The 20,493-nt window shown below is 46.4% G+C and overlaps 1 protein-coding gene across 1 annotated transcript in view; it reads left to right on the top strand.

Moving 5' to 3' along the window:
* Window positions 1-18,721, top strand: part of SIRT6 (sirtuin 6) — a 42,435-nt gene extending 23,714 nt beyond the window's left edge. The window contains exons 5-8 of the mRNA XM_085637599.1: window positions 6,582-6,677; window positions 8,470-8,550; window positions 8,873-8,996; window positions 17,953-18,721. Coding sequence (XP_085493725.1) covers window positions 6,582-6,677; window positions 8,470-8,550; window positions 8,873-8,996; window positions 17,953-18,426 — 775 coding nt within the window. The 3' untranslated portion in view covers window positions 18,427-18,721. The remainder of the gene's footprint in view (window positions 1-6,581; window positions 6,678-8,469; window positions 8,551-8,872; window positions 8,997-17,952) is intronic.
* Window positions 18,722-20,493: the final 1,772 nt, after the last annotated feature.

The following is a 20,493-nucleotide window of genomic DNA, read 5'->3' on the forward strand; positions in this document are numbered from 1 at the left end:
CTCTCCTCCGAAGTGAAAGATCACAGCCTTGAGTCTGCAAACATGGTTACTTTTATTTTCTTCTACCGGGTGAATAATTGTAACTTCCGGTGCTGTCCAGGCAAACGCCCTTGGCGTGACAGGAGTTTGGTTCGTGATCTGGAGAGATAGACATATGGTAATCCAAGTCATATTGTCTGGTCTTCCTTATAGTGAGTTTGTGATCTCTGGGATTTCCTCAGACAAGTAGGAGATTAAATATTTGGTTCATCGTTTGTGCTTTATGCTGTCACTGATGACGCCTTTTCTTGGAAGCTTGCTAAGCTTTGGAGTACTTTAGGTGCATGCATCGAGTTTATTTCATGCCATAGCCTCTATGGAAGGTGTGGGTGATCCCCTCCCCACAGGATTTAGATGTGGCACTGATAGAGTGGGCTTCTTCCTTGTGACATGTCCTGTCCAGAATTATTGGTCTACAATAGCTCTGACCCTCTCCAATGCAAATTCCTGTCACTTTATCGCCCAAGCTAGTACTTTGGGGAATGATGGTAGAGGACGCTTGCCCGAAAAACACCAAGATGTGATTAGGTCGGCTTTCCTAGTAGCTAAACAGGATATTGCTAAGCAGAGGCTCTCTCCCACCGCCCATCAGTGGGAGAATAGCTCAAAAGGATGGTGGGATGTACCATTATGGAAAATGCAATGCACCTGGTGGGAGCTGCCGCAACAAACCTGCTAGGACCTGTGACCCCTGGACATCCTACTTCGATCTGTGTCGATGAACCCCATGCATGATGTGTTGGGACCCGTATGTATACTGTATAGTATGCATACTGTCATAGCAATGTTTCCTTTCTGAGATGCTATGAATGTGAAAGGAGATTTGCTCGACATCTTGTCGCAGCTGTTCTGTTGTTAAGCTTTGGCGTGATACTGTCATTTCTACAGGAACAGTGGTCCCTTACAAGAGTGCATGTCAAGTAATACAGCACAGAAATGCAATTATCCCTGTGCCTTACATTCACAGTGGAATATTATAGTTGATTGAATCGAAAGAAAATAATGAAAGAAACATAAAAGTGTGGCAAAATGTAACAAAAGAAGAAGTGCATTAGACTGTCAGAACTCAGGCATTGAACATGTGGCTAAAATATACACAGTGGAAAAGGCGCAATGACATTGTACATTTGCTCAAATTGGAAATCACGAGTGAACAAATCAAGTCAAGGTACTGTGACGTCATTCTGATAAATATGCACAGTGTTGTGATAGCAAATAATTTTCAGCTTTGCACTCAAGATATCCGACCTGTGGGACCTGTTCATTATCAAAGATGGCATGCCTGAAGGGCCTTCTTGTGGCCGCTGCATGCACAGTGCTCCGGGCTAGCATCCCTGGTCCAGTTTGTAAGCGGTTGTTCATATTGTACCAGAAAATAGAGATGTGGATCCATTCACAGAGGCACCTTTTAACGAGTCAAAAATATATGAACAGCTCAAGCAGGTCTTTTTGCATCAAAACGCCACAGTCTGTTTCCCTGGGGTTCATCTACTGCAAATGATGGAATTTTTGAAAAAACGTTTCTAGATTTTCTGGGGAGAAAGGCAAATCTTTCAAGACAATGACAGAGCACTGATTCGCTTTCGATCTGGCGGAGTGTAAAAGTACCTTTAAAATGTGAGTAATTATTGCAGATTGCCTGCCAAACAGAATACTTGAGCAACTGTCCATTATTCCCCAGACAGATGCCAACATCTGGAAGAATGTAACCCCCCCCCCCCCCCGCTCAGCTGGCTGCTCCTTGTCACTGAAAGCAATCTGATGCCATCTCTAGGTGCCTTCGCCTGCCCCTCTGCAGGCATTGAGGGATAACGCCGCGTGCTAGGAAAGAAGTAACTGGCAGGCATATACGTCATTCAGCGTGCGCTTGTTGGACTAATTGCAGATGTTTCAAAGCTCATCCCGAGGACACAAACCTGTGCAATTCATATTCTGAGTAGATGAAGGCTGAAGTAAAACTGACGAGCTGCTCAGCAGAGCGCGTAACCTTGCTGGAGGGCTGGCCTCAGGCTTCTCGCCAAGTGCCCAGCATGGCTGCCATTTTTGATGCTGTCACAGGATCTAATCCTCTTTGAAGGGAAAGAGCAGATTCGCTTTTAAGGGTCTTCGGTGAGTTACTATGCTCACTGCAGAGATCTGTGTAACAAGCAAATATAAGGCTTCAAGCCCCTGCAGGTGCACCCTGCCTGTTACCATTTCAAAGCAATTCTTTTATTCCGAGGTTTCATGGAGTACTCTGTGTCGTCTTTCAGTTGCCTCCAAGTACCGTTTCATGTTCATTAATCATCACTCTTGTCAGCGGAAAGGAGAATTCTGAGTTTTTGTAGCACGCCATGCAATATTTCAGTGGTATAATGGTTCCATCCACATAAGAGGTTGTCAGTTGTTGGAAGCCTGGCCATGTTTTCTTTAATCTTTGACTAAGCCAGCAGGCTAGTCAAGTGCAGCCCAAAACGTGGTTTGCACACGTGTTGCTAAGGTTTTTGTACTTTATCTGTGTGTGATCAGTTCACAAGAGGCAAAAGGAAGAACCAAAGGTTCCAGTGGGGGCATTCGTCAACCCTCAGCCAGGGATCAGAAATCCTAGCGTGACTTCTAGCAAGCTGGCCTCCTCAACAACCACAGATTTTGTTTACTAGTTGTGCCAGCTATCCACTGTGTTACACACGTTACTCTTTCCACCGTGTTTTACATGTCACTCTGGTTAGACAGGTTTCTTAAATTTTCTAGTTCAGTTGTCACAAAATCTTCTTTTATGATTCCGAAAAACAGCAAATGAAGTCTACAAATGTTCTAGGGTGTTTCCGAAACTTAAAATAAGTTATCACGCTGATCTCAAGGGGATTTAAGAGCCGGGGAGTCGTCTGCAGGTTCTTCAGTGAGGAAAATAAGTTTGAAGTGTAGATTTGGCCTCTTCTGTCCAAATTAAACTCTTCACCCCCAAACTCTGGGGAATAGCAGCATAGCTGCTCACTACCTAGTTTTGCAACTCAGTGGAGTAATAATGCCATTTTAGGTTTCTGCTATGAGTGCTCCTTATACCGGCACTAATTGAAACATTCTAAGAGGAAAGATGCACTCCGTGTGGGCCTCTAGAATGACATATCTGCCCGTACTTGATTGGTTGACTTGCTCTGGCTTGTACAACAGTGTTCCACTAAGGGCTAATCAGACCTTTGTAGTTACTATTAGTACATAAAATCTCCTATCTGAAATCCTTTTTGCAGGTTTTGCACCTCACATGAAACCTCTCTCACTCACAAGGATCCTCGGTAGATAAACCCAAATTGCACCTTCAACACAAAGCAGTAGCTAATCATTGCCGTCTTTAAAACCATATGCTTTAATCTTCTTGAATGGATCAAAAGACAGTCCTTCTCGAACCATTGTGACTCAAGACTTCTTGTGTGCAACATTTTCCATCACCCACTTTGTACAAGTTTGCCCATAATCTACTGTATGCAAGTTTTTCCAAGTCCTTCGTTACACATGTTTTTCATCATACTCTGTGCATGTTTTTCCATGACCACCTGTGTACTAGATTTTCTATCACACCCTTTATACAAGATATTCTATGACCCCCTGTATGCAGGTATTTCTGTCACCCTCCTCTACACAGGTTTTTTGTGACTCCTGTATAAGGTTTTTCTGTGTCTCCTTGTCCACGTTTTTTCTGTGACCAAGCTGTATGCAGGTTTTCCGTGACCTCCTGTGTGTGTACACATTTTAAAGGACTGACTGAATACAAGTGTTTGCATCACCCTTGTATACAACTATGTATAGATTGATATGTTAGGGTAGACAACTGCAGGTGACAACTGACATAGTAATCATTAGGGACAAACATGAGGTTTAGGTTTAGCATGGGTACATTCCTGTAAAAAAATAAATAATTATATATATATATATATATATATATATATATATATATATATATATATATATATATATATATATATATTCGAGAAATGAGAAAATTGGACTGTTGTCTTAAAACTTGTTAACAAAATACACAGGCTGCTCTAAATGTTTTACCTTAATGGTTCTCACTTTTTTATTCAAACTATTGTTTTTTTCGACTTTATATTTCAACTTTGTGACCTAGATTTGTTGTAGTGGTTGTGCTAGGAAAGTTAAAGCACTCAACAGCATCTTCCTCCGTCCTACCAGATAACAACATAAAGTTCTCCGATACATTAGACCAGAAGTTTCTTCTAAAATTCGAGCCAGTCTAATTTATGTTTGAGAATTGCAATTATGTGGGAATGTGCATTCGGATAATGCTGACTGCTCCAAGGAATGTACATGATGTGTACGCTGCTGAATGCTGTGTATTAAGCTGTGCACTCTGCAGCCCTGGCATGGACATAGGTGCCCCCTGTGAGGCCACAACACTCCACCTTTGTGATGTACTTAAGATCTATCTATCTCAGAGTATCTCCCAACCCTCATGACGTACATGAGTCTCCAGCTCTTCGTTGCGCCTTCACTGCATACTCCTTCTGAAACATCAGTACCCACCCTTTATTGGTTGGGACTGATGCCAGCATGGTACAGATGATATTCAGACGTATTTGGATATATTCTCAATCTACGACATATGGACGCTGAAAACCCGCCTACCAGTTCCACACAGAGATGTCTAATAACGTTCTCAGACTCAATCAACAATAAAAGGAGGCCATTTTGCGAGATCTGTCTCAGAATTACTCTGCGAAGTACTCATCCATGGTTTATTTTCTACTCTTTGTAACAAAGTGGCAGCAGTGGGCCTGTGGATCACCCCACACCTTTCCATGTCCGTACAAACGGAGCACTCCCAAGTACAACCTCAAGATCTGCCCTCCATCCATTAAAAAAAGAAAACATAAACACATTTTGCAGTCTAACTAACTCTGTCATGTCGTTCAGGCTCTGTTATTAGCCCAGCTTCCCATACGGAATAGCATCCAAATCGGTCTTCAGAGTCCTCTTTAGTTCCCCTCAGTGTCCTTCTAGAATCACTCACCAGACTTGAGTCCGGTACTAGGAAATGTGATCACGTTACCCCAGTTGTAAAGGATTTTTTGGCCTCTCAAAAAATCTACATTAAACTTGCCTACATCTTCCTTAACGTCCCCCCCACCCCCCAAACAAAACCTGATCGACAAGTGTCATAAAGAATCTGCAAAGTCCAGTCGGACTAAGAGTCGAAACTCCAAAATTCAGAACACCTATTGCAGCTACTCTTTGGAACACCCTTCTGGATGGCCCAAGATGTCACAAAAATGAAAATGTGCTAGTTTAAATGTATTCTGGACCAGTAACAAGTATTTTACTGTTTCTATCAATGCACTGTTCATTTTTTGTCTTTCTTTGCCTCTACCTGTATCTCTTGCTTTTCTTCCCTACCCCGTCACATGGCATTCTGCACTCCGCTACTTACCCTCTTTCTTCATTAGCGATCCAATCCTTTCCTCGCTGTCCAGCTTTGACATTTGGCGTTGTTCCTCAGCCTCTACGAGTTTCCTCACTCTTCCATCCCTGACCTCTCCCCAAACCCTCCAGTTTCCACTGGCCTTCATTACCTCAAAATGTGACTTATGCTCTGAAATCTATCCACTTCTCCCACCTTTTGTACCCTGACACAAGCTTGAATCTTTTTTGGCTTAACAACTTGTTGTAACTATGACATGCTTTCTTGCTCATTGTACTGTGAAGTTTGCTAGTTCTGCTTCTTCGTAAGGTATGTTGCCATCTCAGTAGTTGTGTTTAGAATACGTACAGCACACTGACACCTTTCTTGCCTGCTAGAGTATGCTCCATAGAAATCCTGAGTCAACTATAAAGAAATAAGTTGTGCATGAGGACATACGAGACTAACACACATCATGGACATGCGATTCATTCCCAAAGTCCAATATTCACTGCCACGACCTGCATGAAACTATATGCAGGATGCGACTGCGCATTTTGATATATTTATGAAACGCCGTGTGAGGCTACAAAACCCACTCCTCACAATGTACATGAGACCATCTGAGGTTACAACACCACAATCACCTGCTATCTAAGGGTCTATCTTAAGATAGCCCTCGTAGTGTAGATGTGGCTATCTAACGTTACAATACTGCACCTTTAAGAAGTACACAGGGTTCACGTGTGACGTCACAAGATTCCGCCTAAGCCTTCACACCCCACCCTCATGACCTACTGGAGACTCCACCTGTGGATTTATCACCAGGTACCAGAATTAAAAACTATCTGAAGCTTCAGCACTAAACTCTTGTGATGTACAGGATGATTATTCGAAGGCATCACACTGCACCTGTATTACGTCTACAGACTCCATCTGCACATAGAATAGCATTATGACGTATCTGAAAGGAGTACTCGTGCTGGCTGCATTAGGCTCTGCTACAGTACTTGTAAGGATAATCCTAAAATATAAACACTTCAATACCTTTACTTCCTCTGGTTGTAGGGCAGGCCTTTCAGCCATGCTGCTGTTGAACCGTGACTTCGCTGCTTGCTTCCAAAAATAATTCTGTCTCCTCTTTCAGGCAGTACGTGCGGGATACTGTCGTGGGGACCATGGGCCTGAAACCAACAGGAAGACTCTGCGACGTTCCCAAGACTAGAGGACTCCGTGCTTGCAGGTATGGATTTGAGGACAAAAGTACCCGGTAGGATGTAGGAAAGCATGTTCTAAGAGATAATTGAGGAGGTCCATGTTGACCTCTGGTAGGCCTAATGTCCATTGTCTGGTCGATCCTAGGGATATGTTGAATTACAGACCCATTTCACTACTGCCTTTCTTCTCCAAAATGTTTGAGTCCCTGGTGAATCACCAAGTGGTGTTCTATCCAGAAGCCAACGGTCTGCTGGATCCCTCTCAGTCGGGCGTCCGCAATTCTTATAGCACGGAATCAGCCTTAACTAAAGTCACTGATACCATCGAACTGACCTTAGACATGGGGACCCCAGCCATGCTAATGCTTTTAGACCTATCAACGGCGTTTGATAACCTCTCTCATCAGATGCTAGTCCAAAGACTGAGGGAGATTGGTATCAGTGGTAACGCTCTGAAATAGTTCAAATTTTTTTATCAGAACGAACCCACGTAGTGGACTCTTTTATTTCAAAGTGCATGACTCTGGACAAAGGGGTGTCACAGGGATCGATTCTGAGCCCCACTCTTTTTCACATTTATGCGTCCCCTCTGGTGAAGCTCATTAGATCATGTGGCTTTGACACCATCGCATATGCTGATGATACCCAATTGATCATCAATATGGACACTAATCCAACACTTACTGAGGCTACATTTAAAAACTGTATGTTAAAGATCGCTGCATGGATGACAGCTAACTTTCTTCAACTTAATACAAATAAGACAGAGATTCTCTTATTTGGAAAAGTCCACTCAGTTTGATCTTCAGACTGGTGGCCACTGGAACTGGGACCACCTCTGACTCCGAAAAAATGAGTTAAAAATGTAGATGTCCTAATGGATGACGATCTCTCTATGAATGAGCACGTTGAAACCATTTCTGGCGCGTGTTTCGGCCTGATGCGCATGCTTGGGAAGGTGTTTCATTGGACCCCTTTACATGCTAGAAAAGACCTTGATCCAGGCTTTGATAGTGAGCCGCCTTGACTATGCGAATTCCCTAATGGTCGGTATGAACGAAGGCCTCTTTTCCAGGCATCAAGTGGTGCAGAACACAGCTGCGCGCCTCGCCCTCAATCTTCCTCCGTGTTCCCCATCCGAGCCACTACTGCGCCTCCTCCATTGGCTGCCCGTAAAAAAGCGGGCACTCTTCAAATTCCTTTGTCTGGTTTTTAAAACCTTGCAGGGAAGGGGACCATGCTATTTGAAAAATAAATTACAATCATATATTCCAGCCCGACAGCTTAGATCCAGTGAACAGCTATTGTTGTGTCCCAAACGTATTCATTAAACTAGACTTGGCAGTCGCTCCTTCTCTTTCTTGGCTCCCCTCCGATGGAATCAGCTGCTGTTTTACATTCGCTCTTGCACTGATCTAACTATTTTAGAAAACTTCTGAAAACCTAGCTGTTCAATCTTTAAACTGGGCATTGCTTTGCAAACTGTTATCTGTTGCTATGGCGCTGAGAGATCCCTTCGGGATGATTCACTGCGCCTAACAAATAATAAATGTTAATGACATGGAGCTTGGGATGGAAGAGGGATCTTAAGAGGGCCACGTCTAGAAGATAGAAAGATTGGTTTCAGATAAAGCCAGAGTGAGCAATCTTAGATGGTAAAGTGTGTGAAAATATAGTATAAACCTTTGGGGTACATGCAAAGAAAGGAATAGGACTATTGCAACCAGTAGATCCAGAGAGCGAAGCTGCTGTTTCTGTGGCGTGGTTGAAGAGCACAGTTTGAAACTCATCACTGTGGTAATTTCTTTTTGTTACTAGAGGAAAGTTAAGAGACACCATTTTGGATTGGGAAGACTCGCTGCCGGATCGGGATCTCGCTTTAGCCGAAGATGCTTCTAGGTATTGTTTACAGCGCCTTCCATTGACAATAAGTAGTTAGGAAGTCTTGGCATGTGCAAGCTCTTGAAGGAGCTGGGTGTCCATGGATACGATTGTTTCTGCTGTGGGGTGTCTGCTTTTGTGCACATTTGTAAGACAATTTGTTGCGTGTATGGTGGGATCTTTGCGATAATAATCGGAAGGAGAGAGAAATGAGTGGGAGATGTTTTGTGATGTGTCTCTTGATTATACATAGGGTGGGAAAGCAGCAATTTCCTGGGTGGAGTGCTGGAGTGATTGGTAGCTTGCAGTGCATTGATGAACTGATTGTTTATTCCATCAGAAAAGCTGACCTTGCCATCACTCTGGGGACCTCCCTGCAAATCAAACCCAGCGGTAATCTGCCCGTCATGACCAAAAAGAAAGGAGGGAAGTTGGTTATCGTGAACCTGCAAGCAACAAAGCATGTGAGTTTCACACCCTGCATGCTAAACTACACGGCTGGAACCTGAGGGCTACAAAGTGGGTCACTGATAAACGTCCTGCAGTGTGAGGCTGGAGGTAGTAGTGCTGCAAACGCAGGTGCAGGAGAATAATCCAAACACTACACTGTGATCAGTACAGGAAGCCTACAAAAAAGAAGCTGTGTAATGCATTCTGAGATTGCGGGTAGTGATTCTGCAGGCATCAGTGTCAAGGACTGATGCCCCGCTGATATTCAATGCGGTAAAGGAAGCTTACGACGTGGACACCCCACCACTCATTCTCTACCCCGAGGGTGGATACATTGACCACTGAGGCTCATCTGCACTCTTGCATCACAAAGATAATTGAATTGAATTGAAAATAGCTTTATTTCGACAGTTTTGTCATAAAAGCACAACAATACAACACATATCGCACAATAAATAACAAATAATACATTACTATTACAAGGTAAAAGTTTATTAAATTCCATATACTGTCTAATATTTAAAAGTTATAAAAAGAACACATTACTGTAACAACTGTTTCCTTGCAGTTCTTATCCTCCAAGCCCAACCCAAAAATGTAGCCATACAACAGGCAAAAAAGGGACAGGCATCTGAGCGCAATATGCGTAGAGCTTCCAAATGTGATCTTGTGCCTAGTCTCCTGCAAAGAGGCTTCAACCATCTCGACCTGGGCGCAGAGTAAGCATGGCACTCAAACAACAAATGAGCTATAGACTCCACCCTTGAGTCACAAAAGGGGCAATAAGGAATGGTTTGGAATGGAGGTTTCCAGGTAGACGTAAAGAATCCTAGAGGAAGAACACCCACCCTGAATTTAAAGTATAGTGCTCTGTCACCCGGGTTAAGGATTGAATCCAGGTAAGGTTCTCTAAAAGGGATCTCCTTAACTAGCAGGAACTGGGCGACAGATTTGCAATGATTAGGGTTACGCAACCTCTCATTATCCCCCCAGAGCCAATAAATCTTCTTAAGCATTTGTTTTGAGGGTGCTGTTCTGTTGACCCAAGCCTCTCCTAAGCCCAGCTCATAAAGAAGTCGCTTAACCTCCCTGAGCCAGATTACCTTATACCAGCCAGATAAGGATAAAATTTCGCTGAGGGCATCTGCATAGCTACTCAGTTCAGGGACGTTCCATATCCTGGCCCATAATAAAAGGGGACGTAGCCTAGCTTGCTCAGAAATTGGGCGTGTGCCTGCATCTAGCAAGAGAGGAATTGTGGGGGTGCTGTGGGGTAACTTCATAAGATCTTTATGGAAATTATTTTCAAGGTGTGTCAAGATGTCAACTCTTTGTGTACCCCACAGTTCCGCACCATACAATACTGCACTCACCACCCTTGCCCTGTAGATATCAAGTGGTGCCCCAATAGGTTTTAAAGCGGAGGCACGTTGTTCCTTGAGCAGGGCCCCTGCAACCCTCTTATGGGTCAAAAACACCTTTTGATGGTGCGCCTTCCAACTCATATTAACACACAGTCGAATACCTAGGTAGTCGAATTCGTTTACTCTATCAAGAGAGACAGAGTCCAGGGTAGGAGGAACAACCGCTTTCCTGGGAGGGTTAAGAACAAGGAATTTGGTCTTGCTTATGTTTATAGACAGGCCCTTGGTATCACAAAAGGCCTTAAAGCTAGAAAGCAACTTTTGGATACCTACTGGTGACTTTGAAATTAGGAGGTTATCATCCGCAAAAAGGAGCGTAGGAACTTTCCTACCAGCCAAGGATGGTGCATCTGACGGCTGTTGAAGCAGATGGTCCACCACTCCGTTAACATAAAGAGAGAACAGAGTGGGGGCAAGCACACATCCCTGGCGGACGCCCCTATCTACGGAAATACGAGATGTCTTCTCCCCCTGGGTACCCCATCTAATCTGGGCAAAGTTGCTATCATGGAACTTTATGAGCAAGGCCAACAGATAGGGAGGTAAACCCAACCTACCTAAGACATTCCACAATTGGACTCGAGGGACCAGGTCGAAGGCAGTTCGCAAGTCTATGAAGACTAAATACAAGCTGCCCCCGCCCAGCACGACCACTTTCCAGTATATCATTAAAAGGCGAAACGTCTGTTCGATGGTGCCCATCCCTGATCTAAAACCTGCCTGGAAATCTGACAGAACCTGATTTTCTTCGACCCATTGCAGGATCCTGCCTAGTATCACTTTGCCCGCAACCTTTTGAGATGAGTCAAGCAGGCTAATAGGGCGATAATTGGCTGGGTCTTCCCGACAGCCTTTTTTAAAAATAGGGACGACCTCAGCGCCCCTCCATGAATCAGGGAGAGAACCTCCCAACACAGCCTCATTCAAAAGTGTGGCAATTAATCTACTCCACGGTAATGGATATTTTTTCAGCAAGTCGCCCGGAATACCATCCGGTCCAGCAGCCTTATTAGATACAATACAACTGATTGCCCTTGCAACTTCCTCAGTGCTGAAGGGGCAGGCAATGATGGGAATCTCGGCTGGTAAGCTGGCGAGAGGGCCCATGTTTAGGTGGGGTTCCCCACTATGGACAGAGTACAGTTTGGAGAAGTGGGCAAACCAGAGATCACCCGGAATGTTACAAGTAAACTGGGAATCAAGAGGTTTGTCTCTAACTCTCAGCAGATCCCAAAACCCCTTGGAGTCCTTCCTGGCGCTTGCCTCCACTAGGTCCCACCAAAAACTGTAATCGTGGGCCTCCCTCGCCTCCGCCACAACTTTTTTATAGAATTTCCTCGCCAATCTAATATTGCCTGGAACCTTACTTTTCACTGCGGAAATGAGTTCCCCCTTGGCAGCCCGACATTTAGAAGAATACCACTTATTTCTTGCCCTAGGAGCACCTTTCGCGGAAACCTTCACGCTGGCTTGGGGTATAATAAACAAATCACTTAACACCGCAATGGTTTCTGTGAATATTGGTAAAACAGTTTGACTGGTGACACCCAGGGCATCAAGGCGCGGCCCCACCGCTACCATAGTGGTCCCTGCCTGTGCCAACCTTTCCTCATCCGCTACTACTTTAGCCCACTTTAAACGCCTGCCACAGCACGAGGGAAGAAGCTCATGGGAGGTTTTCCACTTATAGGGGATCTTAACTGAATTCCCAACCTGCCAGGGCGAAATCAATGTTAGGGAGAGAGGATTGTGGTCACTATCACAAGACGCAATAACCTCCATATCATAGTGAAGTGACCACAAATTATAATTCAACACAACATAATCTATTCTGGAAGTGTGTCCCATCCTGTTGTAGGTGTGCGCACCCAAGGGATCCGATTTAGATCGACCATTAGTTGGTCTTAGGTCATGTTCCATACAGAGTGCATTGATGTCTACTGCACTCTGAGACCATTTAGGAATCGGATCTATGGTCAGGGTGGGAATACCTCTCCTTGTGTCCTCATCCCAAGTGTTCAGGATATCCTCCCTAGCCAATGGCTCAAAGCAGCAATTAAAGTCGCCTGCAAGAAGAACATAGGAATCAATACTGCAGGCGGCTAGATCGCTGCTTAATCCTGTAGAGGATAGAGTGGATGACCCGCCCCTGGCCCCTCTTAAATAAAGGTTAAAAACTTCCAGCTTCCTACCCCCTGGGCATAGAATGGTTATCCACTCGAGATCGGGGGAGTGCGTAGACTTTTGGCTTACGTTTAAACCTAAAGCTATATTAACCCATATAAGAAGGCCACCTGACGGGCGACCTTTACATCCATATTGATGGGAAGCTGGAACAAAGTAGGTCGTAAAGCCCACTCTATGCCTAGGTTCGAGGCACCACGTTTCCTGCAAAAGACAGATGTTATAGGAGGCTAAAAAAGCATTCCATTCAGGAATTTCAAAATTACGAGCGAGACCTGCCACATTCCAGCTTATAATCTTTAGCAAGGGGTCGTCTGCGGTAATCTGCCTTGGAGGGTTATCTAATGTAACCAAATTGGACACAGGTCCTACCCTCCCCACAACAGATCTATTTAGCTTAGGCAGTGGGTCAAGCTGGTGGTGATGGGGAGCCATTTCTACATCAGTCAGCTTCCTAATTGGTGGAACGTTCTGAATTGGAGGCAGGGGAATCATACAAGATGGGTCCAGTTGATCCGTTGCTACTAGGGAATCAAAAGTACATAACTTGTTCAAACCCGCCTCTATAGGTAAAGGAGGAAACGTTCCCTCTAGACTTGGAAGGCTAACAACCGGAGGTTCAATCGGCATAAGAAAAGATTCATTGTGCCCCAGAACCTGTGATAAAGGAACTTGGGGAACAGGATGGCGTGCGAGTCAATCTACCTCCTCAAGCCCCGCAAACCGATTCGAAGTGGGGAAGCCATTCCAGATTGTGGAGGAATCTTGAAATTTTTTGGGATGGCTCCTCCAGTTATGGTGGTGAACTAAGGACCAGTCTTCTTCGCTTGTATATCTAGGGCGCGGTGGGTAGAAAAAGGACAATGGCCTAGGTGTAACAAGAGATCCTTCACCAATGGGGCAGGAGCAGATATAATGTGCCGTATGTGGGTCCTCAAAGGTCACCACTATACAGTCCCCGGGACTAGATTTCCTTGAGGGGCCTACCCAGGGGGTTCTGCGTACCATCAGAATTTTGCTTCTCTGTCCGATAGGAATTGGTCTGTTCGCATTAAGCCAATGAATTGTCTTATTCATCAAAGACCAGTGGTTCTCATGTTGGCCGTTTCCTAGCTGGGGACACCCGTCAACACAACCACATAATCATTGGCCTCTGGAGGGAGGTCAATATAACCCCCTCTAAAATTATTCTTAATAGGTGGGCTCTTAGTTGGGTGTAGCACCACTTCACTAGGAGGGGGACTATGCGGAACACCTGCATTGGGTTTAACTGGTGGCTGAGGGATGAAACACTTAGGAGCCTTGAGTATGGAGGTGGTGGTACTATGATCCACACCCACAGACCCCAATGTAGAAACCGATCGTGCGGTAGCTGGTACTAGAGGGGAGGCTTGCGGGACTTGAGGAATTAAAACATGGGGTGGTGGCTCGACAACAGGAGAGCCCTGATTTTCAAGACTTCTCAGGCCGAGAGTGGCCAGAGCAATAATGCTCTTTTCCATCTCGAGCAAATTGTTCTCAATACGTGAGAGTCTGAGATCGAGAGGGGAAAGAAGTTTCTTAAGGGTTTCCCAAACTAAACCTATAAATTCCCCATCATTCCTATCCACGCTCCCTGCATGTGAGCCCTCAACCTCTGCCTCAGTGACCGTAGGGTCAGTCGAGAGAGCAGAAACTAACCCCTCTTTGACTCCCTCACAATGTGGTTGTTCCCTGGACACACACCCTCCAATAGGATTTAAAACCGGAACACTAATCGAATTTAGGTGTTGTGCATTCGCAATTTTGGCCTTCTTACGACAGTAAGCAGACCGAGAGGTGCATTTTCTTTTAGAATGGTAATCTTTACTAATAGTGCGCCTAGATGGAAACATTGTAGAGATGGAATTATTAGAACTAGCGTCGTGCCTGGGAGGAATAGTGGGGGGATTCACTACGCTATCCTGAATCAATGGCTCTAAAGTGGGGGGTAATGGAGGAAAAGTCGGGGAATGATGAACATCAACTTGTGTAACTACACAATGGGGGATTACTGAACGCACCGGGGTAACCGCAGTGGCTATATGGCCCAGGGAGGATTTTTTTGACAAATCAATTACCTGGGACAGTCTCCTGGCAGATGCCAATTCCAGGGAAACACGAGTCTGAAGTTTGGAAATTACATGGTCTATAGCTGTGTTGGTACGAGTAATAAAATCGTCCATAGGACCATTGATTGGGGGGCCGCCGTTTGCGGCCTTACTCCGTGTTAACCTGGTAGAGATAGCTTTACAACCACAACAACGACAACCCCCTGACTTTAACTGTGGGAATCAATAATAAATAGTATGGCAATTAGGCTCAACACAGAACTGTTGGAATAAAAACGATAGAGGGTAGCCCCGACCAGACCTCGCAGGCCTCAAACGGCCCGCTCTTTGCCCGGTCTTCGCCCTGGGCGCGTCCCGCTGGCGCGTCAGAGCGGGAGTCTTATGCTGTCGTGAGAGCAAGGAGAGAGGCGGGGCAGGGAAGAGGAGTCAGGTGTGCAAAATCAAGTAGCCAGCAGGCAGGCACCCTGGTCCTCGCAGTCCCGGTCTTCAGAGCCTCTCCAGCGTCCTCCCTGAATGCAGCAGAGCGTCCACGCCACTCGGGGGGAATCAAGCAGGGATCAGGGCAGTTCCAGAGTGCACAGGTCAGTGGCAACGAGCGGCCCCCGCGCAGCGGGGGCCGCGAGAAGTTATATAGTGGCAGGAGGCGGGGCAGGGAAGAGGAGTCAGGTGTGCAAAATCAACTAGCCAGCAGGCAGGCACCCTGGTCCTCGCAGTCCCGGTCTTCAGAGCCTCTCCAGCGTCCTCCCTGAATGCAGCAGAGCGTCCACGCCACTCGGGGGGAATCAAGCAGGGATCAGGGCAGTTCCAGAGTGCACAGGTCAGTGGCAACGAGCGGCGCCCGCGCAGCGGGGGCCGCGAGAAGTTATATAGTGGCAGGAGGCGGGGCAGGGAAGAGGAGTCAGGTGTGCAAAATCAACTAGCCAGCAGGCAGGCACCCTGGTCCTCGCAGTCCCGGTCTTCAGAGCCTCTCCAGCGTCCTCCCTGAATGCAGCAGAGCGTCCACGCCACTCGGGGGGAATCAAGCAGGGATCAGGGCAGTTCCAGAGTGCACAGGTCAGTGGCAACGAGCGGCCCCCGCGCAGCGGGGGCCGCGAGAAGTTATATAGTGGCAGGAGGCGGGGCAGGGAAGAGGAGTCAGGTGTGCAAAATCAACTAGCCAGCAGGCAGGCACCCTGGTCCTCGCAGTCCCGGTCTTCAGAGCCTCTCCAGCGTCCTCCCTGAATGCAGCAGAGCGTCCACGCCACTCGGGGGGAATCAAGCAGGGATTAGGGCAGTTCCAGAGTGCACAGGTCAGTGGCAACGAGCGGCGCCCGCGCAGCGGGGGCCGCGAGAAGTTATATAGTGGCAGGAGGCGGGGCAGGGAAGAGGAGTCGGGTGTGCAAAATCAACTAGCCAGCAGGCAGGCACCCTGGTCCTCGCAGTCCCGGTCTTCAGAGCCTCTCCAGCGTCCTCCCTGAATGCAGCAGAGCGTCCACGCCACTCGGGGGGAATCAAGCAGGGATCAGGGCAGTTCCAGAGTGCACAGGTCAGTGGCAACGAGCGGCGCCCGCGCAGCGGGGGCCGCGAGAAGTTATATAGTGGCAGGAGGCGGGGCAGGGAAGAGGAGTCAGGTGTGCAAAATCAACTAGCCAGCAGTCAGGCACCCTGGTCCTCGCAGTCCCGGTCTTCAGAGCCTCTCCAGCGTCCTCCCTGAATGCAGCAGAGCGTCCACGCCACTCGGGGGGAATCAAGCAGGGATCAGGGCAGTTCCAGATTGCACAGGTCAGTGGCAACGAGCGGCGCCCGCGCAGCGGGGGCCGCGAGAAGTTATATAGTGGCAGGAGGCGGGGCAGGGAAGAGGAGTCAGGTGTGCAAAATCAACTAGCCAGCAGGCAGGCACCCTGGTCCTCGCAGTCCCGGTCTTCAGAGCCTCTCCAGCGTCCTCCCTGAATGCAGCAGAGCGTCCACGCCACTCGGGGGGAATCAAGCAGGGATCAGGGCAGTTCCAGAGTGCACAGGTCAGTGGCAACGAGCGGCACCCGCGCAGCGGGGGCCGCGAGAAGTTATATAGTGGCAGGAGGCGGGGCAGGGAAGAGGAGTCAGGTGTGCAAAATCAACTAGCCAGCAGGCAGGCACCCTGGTCCTCGCAGTCCCGGTCTTCAGAGCCTCTCCAGCGTCCTCCCTGAATGCAGCAGAGCGTCCACGCCACTCGGGGGGAATCAAGCAGGGATCAGGGCAGTTCCAGAGTGCACAGGTCACTGGCAACGAGCACAGATAATGCACACCTCTGGAGGTTGGTCAGAAGAACCATGATGACTGTCTAAGTATGTGAATGGCATGTCCTGCATCCAGCCGACCAATATTTATCCTTGATAGTGGAGTGCCAAGAGTACTGAAATGTATACGGTAGCTCCTTCGGGGCTGGTGGGGGGAGCTAACATGGCAGGAATGTTGCCCTTTTGGAATTGGTGTCTGTTATGTGAGCCATGAAGATGGACCACCCGCCCGCCCCAATCAGGAGTTCGCATGGCAAATGTATCCCTCTAACTGGACGGTATCTCCAAGCACATGACAGAGATTTGCTTGTTTTCTGTCTGTGGCCCACATGGTTTCCCTATTGTTCCAGAACAAAAGGCCTGCCAGGGGCAATGAAATCCAATTCACTGGCTTTAAATGGGCGACTCTTCTAGTGATTTTTCAACAGTGGCAGGACCACTGGGGTGGAGCCTGCGGTCGCTCTACAACACATTGAAAACGTAGTGGTGGGGATATGGGACATGTATTGTTTTAGTCTCTTGTCCCATTTACGCTTGCCTCTAAATTATCCCTTTAAAACAGGGGAGGGCATGTTACTTATGAAAAATGCAGTAGGGAATGTGTTGACCTGTGCTCTGATCTGTGCTGGAAAAGGGAACACCTTGCAGTTCGAAATGCAGTACTATATGCGCTCCTTGCGTTTATGATGGGCAGTAGGTATCCAGTGGTTAGACGAGAAATTGTAAGCTTTCTTGGTGCTTTGGGGTAGCGCAAAGTAGGCTGTGCTCCTAGGGGGTGATCTCAGGATTAATAGTATTTTGTCATCAATATGAAGGTTTAGCGTAACCGTGTATTCCTAGTACAGTGATCTCATAGTTCATAATTTCGTATTTTGCAAGAGGTTCTCTTTGGTGCATTGAGTTATATTAAATCTGCCTCCGTCGTATATATGTATAGTGGAAATATCCTGATTATAAATGGCTGTCTTAGTCTGGCATGAACGCTTACACGTGCATTTCATTTTAATTTTGAATCAGGACAAGCATGCAGATCTCCGAATCCACGGTTACGTGGATGACGTCATGACCAGACTTATGAGCCACCTGCAGCTGGAGATCCCAGAGTGGGGTGGGCTATCGGAAGGAACATCGGTGAAGGACGAGGAGAAGCCAGGCCTCATTGGGCTCCCCACTGATGCTTCAGTCAAGGTTTTAAAGGATGAGGAGGAGAATGGTGTTGAAAGAATTGTGCCACATCCCGGAGCACCCGTGAAAGAAGACGGGCCCTCGTCGCCGGCATTAAAACAAGAGAGAGTACATTCCACAAAGCTTGAACTGCTGGTTAAAACATGTAGTGAGGACCGCCCAATAAAAGGGGATCCTGAACACCATGCTCACCCCAATGGGGTGGAAAGGCCTGCACACGCAGAGAATGGAACCCACTGGAGAGCCGATTGCCACAACACAGAAAGCCAAGCAAAGAGAGCACGGATACAACTGACTCCCTCTTGAAGGCAGTAGTCTAAATCGTCTTTCCATGGTGTATGAACAATCGAGATGAGCATTCTTTTGTACTGTATTTTTCATGGTACTGTTTTTATACCTTTACATATTGTGTTCTTTGACTTTATGTCATGTTCTGGAGATCTCCCTGGGAACAGTCCTGCACCTCCTGTCCGTGGGCTCCTGATCTCTCACCCTGTACGTATTACTCATGCACATTTTATAACCCTCTTTCCAGTATTCGCTGTTGGGTGATCCCAAAAGAACTTGCATGAATGGAATAAAGTCACAAAATGGAACCGAAGCAAGATCCGAGACGTGTTTGTTTGTGGGGCTGTGGAAATGGGTTTGGAGTGTACATGCATCAATTTCTATTGCGTTTATCTGTTGAAGCAAGCTATTCCAGATTAAGCTTCATGGTATAGCAAATGCTTTCTCGATTCATAACCTCAGAATAATCCTCAGCTGTATGGCAACCACCTTACTCAGAGCAACAGTTACTTACCTGGAGCAATAGCATTCCAGCGAGTATGTCCTCCGCGGACAGTTGCCTTCTGTCGTCTGATATCATTGCCTATGTAGGATATTACTTTTCAGTTTTCTTTTTAAAATAGGACACGTTGGACCATGAATGGAAAATTTGAAACACAAAACCAGGCAGCTTATGGCACTGCACATTGCAAGAATGTTTGTTCAATTGACAGTGCCTAGGTGCTCAGATAAAACAAAAAATACCAAAGATGCGAAGGAAGCACACCATAACTGTCACTACTATTACATATTAATCCAGCAATATTATTCACTTTAAAGCAATCCCTATTGTAAGATTCGAACAGAATAATCGGGACAAAGTCTTCTCAATTTACAAATCGTAGACTTAATTTAAAAATCTTTCGATCAGCCCAGCCTACACGTTTCGTTCTGCCATCAGAACTTCATCAGGGCGATTCCTATTGATCCCATGCTGTAGAACATTTTCAAATAAATATATTGTGAAATTATGGCCGATTCCTCTCTATTTCCACAACTTCCACTCAAGCGGAAAAATTCCAAAGTTCGAAAACACCTTAATGCAGTGTGCCTTCCGTTGCAATTCCAAATTTTATTTTAGACTCCTATATGTAATTACACACCGAGGTGAACATTTCCCTATCCAAACCAAATAAATCAATTGAAGATTTACAATTATTCGTTAACATCCATGATGAAATTGTCGCAGCATGTCCCTGGGACCTTATGGTGGGTTTTCTCTGCATCTTTGATATTTCTTTGGTTAATGAATATCTTGATTAGTACTGTTGATTATTCAAGGGTGATACAAGCTTTCGCTCTCAGCCTGAGGATTGGGTTCTTATGCACTTCGGTGTTTGAGAGCCATGCCGGCAGCTTGTTTTTTAACCCTTGCAGGTGGTTGAATGGTCTGTAGGTAGGCTACTGTACTTTGGTATTAGAGGGATATTTGGATACAAGGTGAGTGCAATCATTTTGTCAAGATTATTAAAGTGTTGATCCTATGGAACAATTTCACACACTGAACCGGAAACAATTTTCGACACTTAACCGACAGCAAAGGTCTCCAAAACAAAGGAACTCGAGGATGTGCCCCATTTAGATGGTCATCCCTCACTATAAAAGGCATTTTTTGTTTTTGGTCCATAAGGAACACCTTAAGTTGCCTGCTGAAATGCCTTTATAGCTTTGTCTTAGGTACACAGATAATAGGTCAGTCCTGTAAGTGACATAGCCAACAAACAATATTTCAGGAAAATACGTTCACCCTTTGACCTATCCGCGCTCCAATTTAGGCAGGATTACTGTGCTGTCAAATTTCACCCAAATTGATGTGGGGCAAAGGGACGCAGTTATTAAGGTTGCGCCAATCATAACTTCTGTGGTTCAAGAGAGTTTGTGACCGTACATTGTCTGCCTATCTATGTATCCTCCCATCTTTCCACGCAGTCTTTTCTCTCTTTCCCCCCTGCCCTCTCCCATGTTTGGCCCATTGCCACCTATTTTCTAGTTTGCTGCGGTGTCTTCTGCGTAGGCGCACTTCCACCTCCTCCCCGTAAGGCGATG

This window comes from Triturus cristatus, chromosome 12 (assembly GCF_964204655.1).
Source record: "Triturus cristatus chromosome 12, aTriCri1.1, whole genome shotgun sequence".
In the NCBI taxonomy this organism is placed as follows: Eukaryota; Metazoa; Chordata; class Amphibia; order Caudata; family Salamandridae; genus Triturus; species Triturus cristatus.